Below are 13460 nucleotides of genomic sequence, written 5' to 3'. Positions count from 1 at the left end.
CTGCCTTATACTACAGGGTCTGCCCATGGGGTGCTACCTTATACTACAGGGTCTGCCTATGGGGTGCTGTCTTGTGCAGTAGAGTCTGCCTATGGGGAGTGCATTATACTATATTGAGGACTATCTGGTGCATTATACTAAATGGAGGCCATCGTACAGAGTGGGGATTACAGTGAGGGGGCCATCGTACAGCATGGGGATTACAGTGAAGGGGCCATCATACAGTGCTGGAGCCATCAAACAGTTTGGAGGCTACTAAAGGGTCAGTTTACTGTGTACTATACAGTGAGAGAGCATTATACTGTGTATAAGAGAGCATCATACTGTGTATAGGGGAGCTGTACAGGGGGAGACTTGGGACATTATTAAATGTAAAGTGGGCACTTATTGTTATAGGGGAACTCAGGTTACTGTGACTATTAAAGTGACACACAGGGCATTATTACTTTCTAGGGGCAAAATGTGGGCTCTGTTTTCTAAGGCACTTGCACCCAGCATTACTATACTATAGAGGGGTGCTTTAGAATTTAGAAGGCACAGAGAACCACACAGCAGGTGCAGTAATAGGGACACATAGGGCAGTAGCAGCTCAGTATTGGGGTATCAGGTGCAGTAATAGGGACACATAGGGCAGCAGCTGCTCAGTATTGGGGTATCAGGTGCAGTAATAGGGACACATAGGGCAGCAGTGGCTCAGCATTGGGGTATCAGGCACAGTAATAGGGACACATACGGCAGCAGCGGCTCAGTATTGGGGTATCAGCAGGATGAGGAGTTTGTGCAAGTTGGGAATAGATGGTGATGGCTGGAATATGAGAAGTGAAACGTGTCTTTGTTGTATTCTCTGCAGACGAGTCCTGGCTGGAAGAAGTTGTCATGTCGATCTGGGCCAGATGGAAAAGACAGGAAAAATTAACATTTCCATCGGAAAGGATGTCAGTGGTAAGTCATTATCTATAACTGCTGTGCTGTGATCTCTTGTATGTTCTGTAGGACTGGTATATACCACTGACCATATGGCTGTAATATCAATATTGGTCTTTATATAGATATTATCTTCAGTAATAGCGCGGTCATCTGCTGAGGTTCTCCTCCACTATTGGGGTGCGTCATCGAGTTGTAATCAAGGTTACCTGGTTAGGGGCGCACTCAGAAGTTTCGCCCCCCCTGAACCAAAACCCTAGCTATGCCTCTGCCTTCATGTCATAGCATTTTTTTTTGCATTTTTTTCCTTCCATTTTCCATGAGTCACACATTTTTTATGTTTTTATTGACATAGCCATAGGACATTGTCACTTCCTGGGCGAGTTGCAGTTTTTTAATGACACCTTACATTTCGATGGGGAACAAGATAACAATTCCATGTGCGGTAAAATGAGTTTTGTTTTTACTGTTGACAGTCATGGCAATTAATAATTTTCAGTATATATATTAGTACATTTGCGCAGACTTTCTAGGGATATACTGCACATATGAGAAAGCATCCACGCCTGGTTCATCCTGTGAGAAGGTAAAACTCCAAATAATTTTAATATAAAAGACAGTTAGTTGGATTATTTATTTTATCCCACACAGCGATACTAACTAATATTACAGAGAAAACCCTTTCTTGGGTAGGGACCATATCTAAATGTGCCTATTTTGTCTATACAGACAGTAAAGTAACCATATGAGACTAATTTGCATAGGGTAATTGTTCCCTTTTTTCCCAGCACATAACCACCCTTTTAGCGCAAATGTACTAATATATATACTGGTTGTTTATCTTTGGCATTTCTGGTGGTATTGCTTTCATTTTGCAACTTAAGGTGCCAATAGTATAATAGCACTACTTTTCTTTGAATTAATAATTTTCTGATTTTTTTTTTAATTTAACAGGTGAAAAATAAATGTTTGTGTTGTGTTGCCATTTTTGGAGACCCATAACTTTTTTTTATTTTTCAATTGACAAAGCTGTGTGAGAGCTTATTTTGGGGGGGGCAAGCTAAGGTTTTTAGAGATACCATGCGATGTTTTGAATGTTTTTTATTTGTTTTTAACAAAAAAAACCATTTTTTTTGCATTTCCTTATTTTATAAGAAAGGAAAACGAATGGTGATTCAATCTCATATTTTTTTAAAAACTTTTTTTTCAGTGTTTACTACGCTTATGGGACTTGGACTTGTGACTATTTGATCTCTTGCTCTATATAATACAATTCCATTGTTTTGCAATATATCAGTAAAAAAAAATCCTTCGGCAGTATTGCAGAATCTAATATATAATTGCCTAGAATTCTACTTCCTGCAATTTGTGCCAACTTCCGTGGCTTTGTCCGGAGCTAATGTCCGGAGCTAATGTCCGGAGCTAATATCCGGAGCTAATGTCCGGAGCTAATGTCCGGAGCTAATGTCCGGAGATAAGTGACGTCACCAGTGTCCTACACCCAGGCAGAGCACAGGGGCCCCAGGCAGCATATGGGGCCCCAGGCAGAGCACAGTGGCCCCAGGCAGAGCACAGTGGTCCCAGGCAGAGCACAGGGGCCCCAGGCAGCCTATGGGGCCCCAGGCAGAGCACAGTGGCCCCAGGCAGAGCACAGGGGCCCCAAACAGCATATGGGGCCCCAGGCAGAGCACAGGGGCCCCAGGCAGCATATGGGGCCCCAGGCAGAGCACAGTGGCCCCAGGCACAGCACAGGGGCCCCAGGCAGAACATGGGGCCCCAGGCAGAGCACAGGGGCCCCAGGCAGAGCACAGGGGCCCCAGGCAGCATATGGGGCCCCAGGCAGAGCACAGGGGCCCCAGGCAGCATATGGGCCCCAGGCAGAGCACAGTGGCCCCAGGCAGAGCACAGGGGCCCCAGGCAGAACATGGGGCCCCAGGCAGAGCACAGGGGCCCCAGGCAGAACATGGGGCCCCAGGCAGAGCACAGGGGCCCCAGGCAGCATATGGGGCCCCAGGCAGAGCACAGTGGTCCCAGGCAGAGCACAGGGGCCCCAGGCAGCTTATGGGGCCCCAGGCAGAGCACAGTGGCCCCAGGCAGAACATGGGGCCCCAGGCAGAGCACAGTGGCCCCAGGCAGAGCACAGGGGCCCCAGGCAGAACATGGGGCCCCAGGCAGAGCACAGGGGCCCCAGGCAGCATATGGGGCCCCAGGCAGAGCACAGGGGCCCCAGGCAGCATATGGGGCCCCAGGCAGAGCACAGTGGCCCCAGGCAGAGCACACACCAAATCGGAGGCCGAGGGGCCCCGCCAACCAAATCGGAGGCCGAGGGGCCCCGCCAACCAAATCGGAGGCCGAGGAGCCCCGCCCACCAAATCGAAGGCCGAGCGGCCCCGCCCACCAAAGCGGAGGCCGAGGGGCCCGGCCCCGCCCACCAAAGCGGAGGCTGAGGGGCCCCGACCACCACATCGGAGGCCGAGGGGCCCCGCCCACCAAATCGGAGGCCGAGGGTCCCCGCCCACCAAATCGGAGGCCGAGGGTCCCCGCCCACCAAATCGGAGGCCGAGGGTCCCCGCCCACCAAATCGGAGGCCGAGGGTCCCCGCCCACCAAATCGGAGGCCGAGGGACCCCGCCTACCAAATCGGAGGCCGAGGGTCCCCGCCCACCAAATCGGAGGCCGAGGGTCCCCGCCCACCAAATCGGAGGCCGAGGGGCCCCGCCCACCAAATCGGAGGCCGGGGGTCCCCGCCCTCCAAATCGGAGGCCGAGGGGCCCCGCTAACCAAATCGGAGGCCGAGGGTCCCCGCCCACCAAATCGGAGGCCGAGAGTCCCCGCCCACCAAATCGGAGGCCAAGGGGCCCCGCCAACCAAATCGGAGGCCGAGGGGCCCCGCCAACCAAATCGGAGGCCGAGGAGCCCCGCCCACCAAATCGAAGACCGAGCAGCCCCACCCACCAAAGCGGAGGCCGAGGGGCCCGGCCCCGCCCACCAAAGCAGAGGCCGAGGGGCCCCGCCCACCACATCGGAGGCCAAGGGGCCCCGCCCACCAAATCGGAGGCCGAGGGTCCCCGCCCACCAAATCGGAGGCTGAGGGTCCCCGCCCACCAAATCGGAGGCCGAGGGTCCCCGCCCACCAAATTGGAGGCCGAGGGTCCCCGCCCACCAAATCGGAGGCTGAGGGTCCCCGCCCACCAAATCGGAGGCCGAGGGGCCCCACCAACCAAATCGGAGGCCGAGGGTCCCCGCCCACCAAATCGGAGGCTGAGGGTCCCCGCCCACCAAATCGGAGGCCGAGGGTCCCCGCCCACCAAATTGGAGGCCGAGGGTCCCCGCCCACCAAATCGGAGGCTGAGGGTCCCCGCCCACCAAATCGGAGGCCGAGGGGCCCCACCAACCAAATCGGAGGCCGAGGGGCCCCGCCCACCAAATCGGAGGCCGAGGGTCCCCGCCCACCAAATCGGAGGCCGAGGGTCCCTGCCCACCAAATTGGAGGCCGAGGGGCCCCGCCAACCAAATCGGAGGCCGAGGGGCCCCGCCCACCAAATCGGAGGCCGAGGGTCCCCGCCCACCAAATTGGAGGATAAGGGGCCCCGCCCACCAAATCGGAGGCCGAGGGGCCCCACCAACCAAATCGGAGGCCGAGGAGCCCCGCCCACCAAAGCGAAGGCCGAGCGGCCCCGCCCACCAAAGCGAAGGCAGAGGGACCCCGCCCACCAAATCGGAGGCTGTGGGGCCCCGCCAACCAAATCAGAGGCCGAGGGTCCCCGCCCACCAAATTATTCTTACATTTGAATAAATAAAGTATATATGGATTCTAGACTCCCAATTCTTTAGAATCGGGCTGCCATCTAGTATTGAGATAATTACAGTTCCCTATGAGGCTTTTTTGGAGGACATAGATGGTGATGATAGGGGCCCTCAGCAGGCTCCCTGCTGCCTTGACAATCTATTGGCAACCCATGATCACATAGTGGGTTGGCTGACGCGATCCCGTACACGTGCGCACTGACAATCAGTCCAATTAAATGCTGCTGTCAGCTCACTACAGTGACATAGCTGGCATCTGCTGGGTACAGTGTGGACTGAGTTATTCAGCCCAATCTATACATACTGTATACATGTATAATGTGCTATGCCGTTCTACATTGGGAAGGGGTTAAAGGTGCATTCCCATATTGTACATACCATAAATGCATTTCTTTTCATTTTTCGGAGGTGGGAACAGCATCGATCATACATTAATAGCATATACTGTGGATTTACCATAAATATACAAAACACGACAATCTGTTTAAGATTTCCACAAATTGATTTTCATGACATGACTTAACAGACATGTTAGGCAATTCTTTTTTCTAAAAAGCAACAATATATCCAACAAAGTAATTCTATGTCTAAAAGAAAAAAAACTTACTTGAAATAGACGAAAAACTGAAAAAGTTTATTTCTATTAATTAGGTTGGGTTCAGATTTCAAGGTCCTCTGACCTGAACTTAATGAACTTACACATCTTGAGGTTGAGGTCAGGAGACTGGCTGTCAGTCTGGCCGTACATGTAGTTTAAGGCAAATAGATCAGTGGAATGCAATGGTTTTATCATAAAGAAAACATATGAAGGTCACTTACCTAGCACTTTAATAGTTACGGAGTTGCTTTCTGGTACTCTGCTGGTGGCCTCTGTGTAATATGTGCAGAAATAATTTCCCGAATCCATTATAGAAAGCTGAATCATCAGTCTACTTGAGGCAGAATTGTTAGTTATCATCCTTGAATCCCTGAAGAAGTTGTACCCCGTGATTCTTGTCTGCATTTCAGCAAAGCATCTCAGTGATAAAGAATCTCCTGCAATGTACACTGGCTGCTCCGGTTCCAAAATAAGAGTAGGTCTAGGCACCTCTGCAAATGAACAGCGAGTTAGTATCTTGAAGCCACGTCACTTAGTCTTTCTATGTGTTTTCCTACAAATTCGTAGAAGAACTTTTTTTTCAGGTGTTCTCATGTTCTGACCCTGCTATGGATTTAAACCTTATTTATAAGTCTAGCCAACCTTGTTGGGATCTGACAGGAAGATCACCTGCTGATCTGATGGAAATCGGCTGATTGTCAGCACATATCCAATAATATCCATGGCCACCATTGGTTATGTTTTCATCTGTATAAACAAGAAGCATGTCACCCATTCTAGCAATACACTTTATCATTAATTCCTAAGCAGAGAGGAAGACAAGCCAATGTCAGATATCCCAGATATCTCATGGGAGGTAGACATGTTGACATTCATCCTTCTGAAATCTGCCAACCGGGAAGTCCCCATACATATCTGACTTTTGAGGGCCTTGCAATTTTTTTTTTAGAAGAGCAGGAAGGCAGGGAGTGAGAGGGCATTATTCTAATTCGTTAGATGTATCGGCAGCGTTAGCCATCATGCACCCCTGTATATTTCGTCTTGGTATTTTGTCCATAAAAGCAGCATTAGTATTCATATTCTTTCTTTTAAAGTGACAGAGTTTGTCGGTTGTAAGTTTTTCAAAACAGGTGAGTTTTTAGACTGCTTTTGAAAGGCTCAATTTGGGGTGTGAGTCTCATGTCGTGGACACTGAGTTTCAGTTTATTTAGGATGCAAGGTCAAAATGTTGAAGACAGTGCTATGAGGAGAAGCCAAGAGGACAGCAAAGAATGCAGTTGTGTGAGGACCAGAGATTGTATGTGTGGAAACTTATGGAGTAGACTGATTATGGACAGCCTTGTAAATCACTGATATTATTTTGATCTGAACTAACCAAGCAGCCAGTAGACAGAGAAGAGATGGGCCGAGGGGAAAGGAAGAAGGATAATGAGTGGGGAAGTTAATTATCCACTTGAGGACAATACAACGTTTGCACACAACAAAATGAAGTTCATTTTTCAGCACACTAATTACTAAACAGCACTAGACTTTTTTTTGTTCTAGTGCTGGCTGTTCTAGTGCTGATACTGAGCGCAGAGTGTACTGGACAGTGCTATTGTATTATTTCCCCACTGCCAAAATATACAAGTAGGCAGTCAACAGTGACCATGGCATCTACAGAAATTTCATTCTCCAGCAGGACTTGGCACGTGTCCACATTGCCAAAAGTACCAATACCTGGTTTAAAAACATCAGTGTCACTGTGCTTGATGGGCCAGCAAACTCGTCTGACCTTAACCCGATAGAGAATCTGTGGGGTATTGTCAGAGGAAGATGAGACACCAGACCCAACAATGCAGACGAGCTGAAAGCTGCTATCAAAGCAACCTGGGCTTCCATAACACCTCAGTAGTGCCACAAACTGATTGCCTCCATGCAACACTGCATTGATGCATTAATTAATGCAAAAGGATCCCTGACCAAGTTTTGAGTGCATTTACTGAACATACATTTCAGTAGGCCAACATTTCAGATTTTAAAATCATTTTTCAAGCTGGTGTTATAAAGTATTCTAATTTACTCAGATAATGTCTTTTGGGTTTTCTTTGGCTGTAAGCCATAATCATCAACATTAACAGAAATAAACACTTGAAATAGATCACTCTGTAATGACTCTAAAGAATATGGCTTTCACTTTTTGCATTGAAGAACTGAAATAAATTAACTTTTTGATGATATTCTAATTTTGTGAGAAGCACCTGTATGTGCTCAGATAAAGGGAGGGGATTCCATCTGTCACCTCAAATATACACACAGACTTGGGGTCTACTAAAGGACCCTTTGTGTCCCATGACTAAATGCCTCTTAGATTGTGTAAAATGCTCATCATCTCCCACCTAAAATTTTATTTTTCAATTCCAACCCCCTAAAAAAGGTAATTCTTCATATTTAGAAAAAAATGGTAAAGACTTATCCTGCCAAAAATAATCCATCTTACTGCAGCACTGATTTGACATAAAAATAAAATGTTATGATTATTATAATGCAACACCACAAAGGCTCTAAGACTAAATATATAGTTGGTATACAGTAGCAAAAGGCTTAAAGAGTAACTAAACTTTATAGATTGTAAGCTCGTGATTGTGGTCTTCACTCCTCTTGTTTAATTGTTGAATTATGGGTTAGTCTGTAATGTCTGATATTGGTCGTACACGTACTATCTTAATTTTAAAGTGCTAAGGAATATGTTAGTGCTATACAAATAACATTTTTATCCATGGGTGTCTGAGTCCTGAGATTCCAAATGATTGTTCATCCCCCACTTCCACACAAGATGTGCAGCTCAAGAGAAGAGGGGAGCACAGCCACTACCTAGGGCACACATGGAGCAGTGCACGGACACAGTAGAAAGCTTTGTAGCTTATGCTTTCCATTGGATCCACACTCCGCTCTGTGTTTGTGGACAAAAGATTTCTGCCAAAATTAAGTAATGAAGGAGAGGGGATAAATGAATACAATCATAAAGTAGTTAACAGGTAGGCAAACTAAAGGTACCATCACACATAACGATTTCGTTAACGATATCGTTGCAATGTCACGCTTTTGGTGACGTAGCAACGATCCCGCTTAACGATCTCGTTATGTGTGACAGCGACCAACGATCAGGCCCCTGCTGGGAGATCGTTGGTCATAGGGAATGATCAGGACCTTTTTTTGGTCGCTGATCACCGGCTGTCATCGCTGGATCGGCGTGTGTGATGCCGATCCAGCGATGTGTTCACTTGTAACCAGGGTAAATATCGGGTTACTAAGCGCAGGGCCACGCTTAGTAACCCGATATTTACCCTGGTTACCATTGTAAAAGTTAAAAAAAACCCAGTACATACTCACATTCCGATGTCTGTCACGTCCCCCGCAGTCAGCTTCCCTGCACTGACTGTCAGCGCCGGCCGTAAAGCAGAGCACAGCGGTGTTGTCACCGCTGTGCTCTGCTTTACGGCCGGTGCTGACACAGTCAGTGCGGGAAGCTGACGGCGGGGACGTGACAGACATCGGAATGTGAGTATGTACGTTTTTTTTTTTTTTTTACTTTTACAATGGTAACCAGGGTAAATATCGGGTTACTAAGCGCGGCCCTGCGCTTAGTAACCCGATGTTTACCCTGGTTACCCGGGGACTTCGGCATCGTTGAAAACAGTTTCAACGATGCCAAAGTCATTCCCCTGATCGTTGGTCGCTGGAGAGAGCTGTCTGTGTGACAGCTCCCCAGCGACCACACAACAACTTACCAACAATCACAGCCAGGTCGTATCGCTGGTCGTAATCGTTGGTAAGTCGTTTAGTGTAACGGTACCTTAAGGCCACATTCACACGTTCAGTATTTGATCAGTATGTTACCCCAGTATTTGTAGCCAAAACCAGGAGAGGAACAATCCAAGGGAAAGTATAATAGAAACATATGCACCACTTCTGTATTTATCACCCACTCCTGGTTTTGGTTTACAAGTACTGATGTAAAATACTGACCAAATACTGAAGGTGTGCATGTGTTTGAATTGAAGTGTTAGCTTTATTTCCCACAGTTTTTACTGAGGTTTTGAAGCTGTGTTCTTTCTCCACATAAAAAACACAGCATCTTAAAAGTCCAGCAAAGTGGTTGGAATTTATAGAAATCGCATGCACACTGTGCTTTTTTATGTCAGTTTCTCTTGTTGGTAGGCTGAGTTTTCTGTGATTTGCCCAAGAGAATTATGGTAGATGCAGAAAATTTGCAGGTAAAATAAGCTTATGCATTTTTATGGTGTTTCCATTGCAAGTAAGCTGATTTAATTAATAGGTTCATGAAATCTGCAACACCAAAAAAGTACTCATTGGGAAGCATAGCCTTAGATGGGAGGCAGTAGAGAAGTCAGTCGCAGAAGTCTAGGTGGGAGATGATGAGGGCTAATAATGACACATTTGTATTTGAAATTGAGGACATATTTTGACATGTGGAAGGCAGAAGGTGAGAAGGGCTTGGGGGTATGATTAAAAGACAGTTCGGTATTAAAGGCGGTGGATTTGTGAAATAGGGAAAGCATAGAGCTATTACAGAGGACGGACGTGTCATCAGGTGAAAAGTGACTATGGGCCTTTTTATTTAGTGCTAATATTTATGGTCTTTGTCAAAGGAGAGATGATCACAGGGTAATAACGCAGAGCAGAACAAAGTCTTACCCACATACAATTTTGTGAATCTCACCCCCTTGTTAAAGACCATAAAAGTTAATACTAAATAAATAGGTCTCTATCTCTGTAGCCATATGGTGGATATAATAAGAAAATTAAGCGGGTCTCTCAAAAGAGCAGTAGAAATAAAATGTGCAAAATCTGGCCACTTTTCACATGATGATATGTCCTCTTGAAAGGGGTGTTTTCAAGTTCTTAAATTGCTTTACTTAGATGGCATGAAAATAAGCAAGTTTGCAATTGACTTGCTTTTCTTATCTGCTGTCAATCTCCTGCAATAAGAAAGTGTATATTTATAATGTACAAGTGGTTTCCATTGAGCACAGTCTCTAGTGTTTGGCCAAGTGAGCACAGTAGTTACATTCCAAGAGAGGAGTTAACTCTTAACATCCCAGTCAGCTCTCTGAGTTAACTCCTCCCTCCAACTCTATCTCATTTTCTGAAGAATTGCAGTTATAAACCACCAGTCTAACTAATAAAAAAACAATTGTTGAATTGCACTTTTTTGCAGTATTAGCACACTTGGAATTTTTTCCCACTTTCCAGTGCATTACCTGATAAAATGAATGGTGTTGTTCAAAAGTACAACTCGTCTCACAAAAATAATAAGCCTTCAAACAGCTAGAGATAGAGAAAATATAGACAGTTGTGGCTCTTGGAAGACAGGGAAGAAAAAGGAAATTGAAAAAACTAAATGGAAAATAGCCCTGTCAGAAAGGGGTCAACGCGGTTTCAGTTAAGCGTGCAAGAAGTCTGATAGATAATTAAAAAACAAAGAGGAATGAGAGATGACAGGGGAGTATCTGAGGCTGTGGAATAGAGAAATTAGTGAAATAATTCTATTTGGTGAAAGTGAGGGCAAATTTGAAATGCTGCTTGTTTTACGCAACCTCTTTGGAATGGGTTCATACAAGGTTGCTCTGAGAACCATGAAGCTTTCTTCACTTTTTCATCAGATTGATGTGCCAAGGCTGGCAATGGATTTCTTTTGTTGCATGTAAGAGGTGACGGATTTCACAGCTGATGTAATTGTGGTAGGAAAAGGTGACTGCTTCAGTGCCACAAAGATGTGATAGATGTTGGTAGATAGGAGCCAGAGAGTGCGTTCCTATCGTGACATTTAAGGTTTCTATGAGGGTTTGCCAGTTTTTGTACTGGAGGAAGTTGACGAGAAAAGTAAAGTAAGTAAATTGTGGTCAGTTTAAGTTGAGTTTGAAGGAGCAGACAGGAAAGAGAGGTAGGAGAAGATAAGATAACTGTATAGTCCTCTAGTGATAGGAGGCAGCTGAATGACATACAGTAGCCTATTACTGAGTGGAGGACCAAAGTGAGTAGCCAAAGGCTGGAGTAAAGGTACCTTCACATTAAGCGACGCTGCAGCGATACCGACAACGATGCCGATCGCTGCAGCGTCGCTGTTTGGTCGCTGGAGAGCTGTCACACAGACCGCTCTCCAGCGACCAACGATGCCGAGGTCCCCGGGTAACCAGGGTAAACATCGGGTTGCTAAACGCAGGGCCGCGCTTAGTAACCCGATGTTTACCCTGGTTACCAGTGTAAAATGTAAAAATAACAAACACTACATACTCACCTTCGCGTCCCCCGGCGTCCGCTTCCCTGCACTGACTGAGCGCCGGCCCCAACAGCAGAGCGGTGACGTCACCGCTGTGCTGTGCTTTCACTTTACGGCCGGCGCTCAGTCAGTGTGGGAAGCGGACGCCGGGGGACGCGAAGGTGAGTATGTACTGTTTGGTTTTTTTACATTTTACACTGGTAACCAGGGTAAACATTGGGTTACTAAGCGCGGCCCTGCGCTTAGCAACCCGATGTTTACCCTGGTTACCAGTGTAAAACATCGCTGGCATCGTTGCTTTTGGTGTCAAACACGACGATACACGCCGGTCTGACGACCAAATAAAGTTCTGAACTTTCTTCAATGACCAGCGATATCACAGCAGGATCCTGATCGCTGCTGCCTGTCAAACACAATGATATCGCTAGCCAGGACGCTGCAACGTCTCGGATCGCTAGCGATATCGTTTAGTGTGACGGTACCTTAAGTGATAGGAGGCAGCTGAATGACATACAGTATGTCTGCTGTTGGATAAATGATATACCTCTCAGTTCTACAGTTCGGCTAATATTGAAGTGAATAGAATGTGAACTACATTACTCATGAGCGGCTACATAAAGTGTTCAAAGCTGTAGGGTTCTCTCTCTGTATATTATTTGTATGCTGAAGCTGACAACCAATCACTTACTGATCACTAACTGATGTTGCATACAAGTGGAGCTATTAATATTTTTGTAAAATCAATCTTAGTTGAAAGAGTTTTCCTTCCAATTGACAATTATCACCTATTCTCGAGAAGGGTGAAAACTGCATAATAAACAAGGAGTTATTAGAATGGAGCTATGGTCAAGCATGCTCTCTGTGACGCCATTCAATGTTTTTGTGACTGGCAGAAACAACAAAGCACTTTGCTTTCTATCAGCCCCATGAACATTAACCTAAGCGGCAAACTCCTCTTTGAGCCTCAATCAGACATCCAATGGCATCCATGTCCTTTTTTACACATCCTGGTGAGTTCTGTACTGGAAAAATCAGTACTGGTTAGATCCGTTGTCCATGTGACACCCGTGTGCCATCAGTGTGACACGTATGAAATGAAATGCAGCATAGAAATTAAAGAGTTTTCTGTATTGAAGATTTTCAAAGATAGATATAGATTAGCAATGAGGAACATGATAGAAGATAGATAGAACTATATCAATGTGGTTTCTAATCAGTGGTTTGCAATTTTATTTTTCTGTACTTTTATTTATTTTTTAATAATAGATTTTTATAAAAATTACGGGGGACCTGTGATGACTAGCAGACCACGATGCCGGAGGTAGTCCCCAGAGGGCACTGCAGAGCCGGAGGGAGCAGCACCCTGAGAGTGTAGACCTGCCAGAAAGCAAAAGGTGCTGCAAAGTGCCATGCACTGGACGGATAGTAACCCGCTGGCAGCGCGGCACCTGGAGGGAGAATGTATGGGCTGGCAGAGACAAGTCAGAGGAACCGAGGCCGAACCAGAATGTGATGATACAAGGGGTGAGACCAACACATAGTCAGAAGTAAGCAAACTGGTCAAAACTAGATGGGAGCGCGGTAACCAGGGGGAGAAACGGAGGAATAATCAGAGATGAGCCAGGGGGGGGTCAAAAAAACGGGAAAAGCTAAATGGTACCAAAATGGAGGATGGAAATGCAGGTCAGGGAACAAGCCAGGTCATACGCACAACAGGGGTCACGCACACAGAGGCATAATGACTATCCAAAGAGTAACCAAGGTCAGCCTTGGAACCGGAACTATCACCGACAGCAGACTTCTGTCATATCGCAACTAAATAGCCACCCAAACCCCAAAGAGAGGCAGA

General features: G+C 46.5%; 1 protein-coding gene across 2 annotated transcripts in view; it reads right to left on the bottom strand.

Annotated features, from left to right (window-relative positions):
• LOC143793979 (immunoglobulin superfamily member 1-like) overlaps positions 1-13460 on the bottom strand; it is a 197164-nt gene that overhangs the window by 104845 nt on the left and 78859 nt on the right. For both annotated transcript variants that reach the window (XM_077280899.1, XM_077280898.1), the window contains exon 4: positions 5550-5819. In XM_077280899.1, the coding sequence (XP_077137014.1) occupies positions 5550-5819 (270 nt within the window). The remainder of the gene's footprint in view (positions 1-5549; positions 5820-13460) is intronic.

This window comes from Ranitomeya variabilis, chromosome 1, assembly GCF_051348905.1.
Source record: "Ranitomeya variabilis isolate aRanVar5 chromosome 1, aRanVar5.hap1, whole genome shotgun sequence".
Lineage (NCBI taxonomy): Eukaryota > Metazoa > Chordata > Amphibia > Anura > Dendrobatidae > Ranitomeya > Ranitomeya variabilis.
The sequence above is the reverse complement of the archived record's forward strand: the minus strand, read 5'-3'. Positions and strand labels throughout refer to the sequence as shown.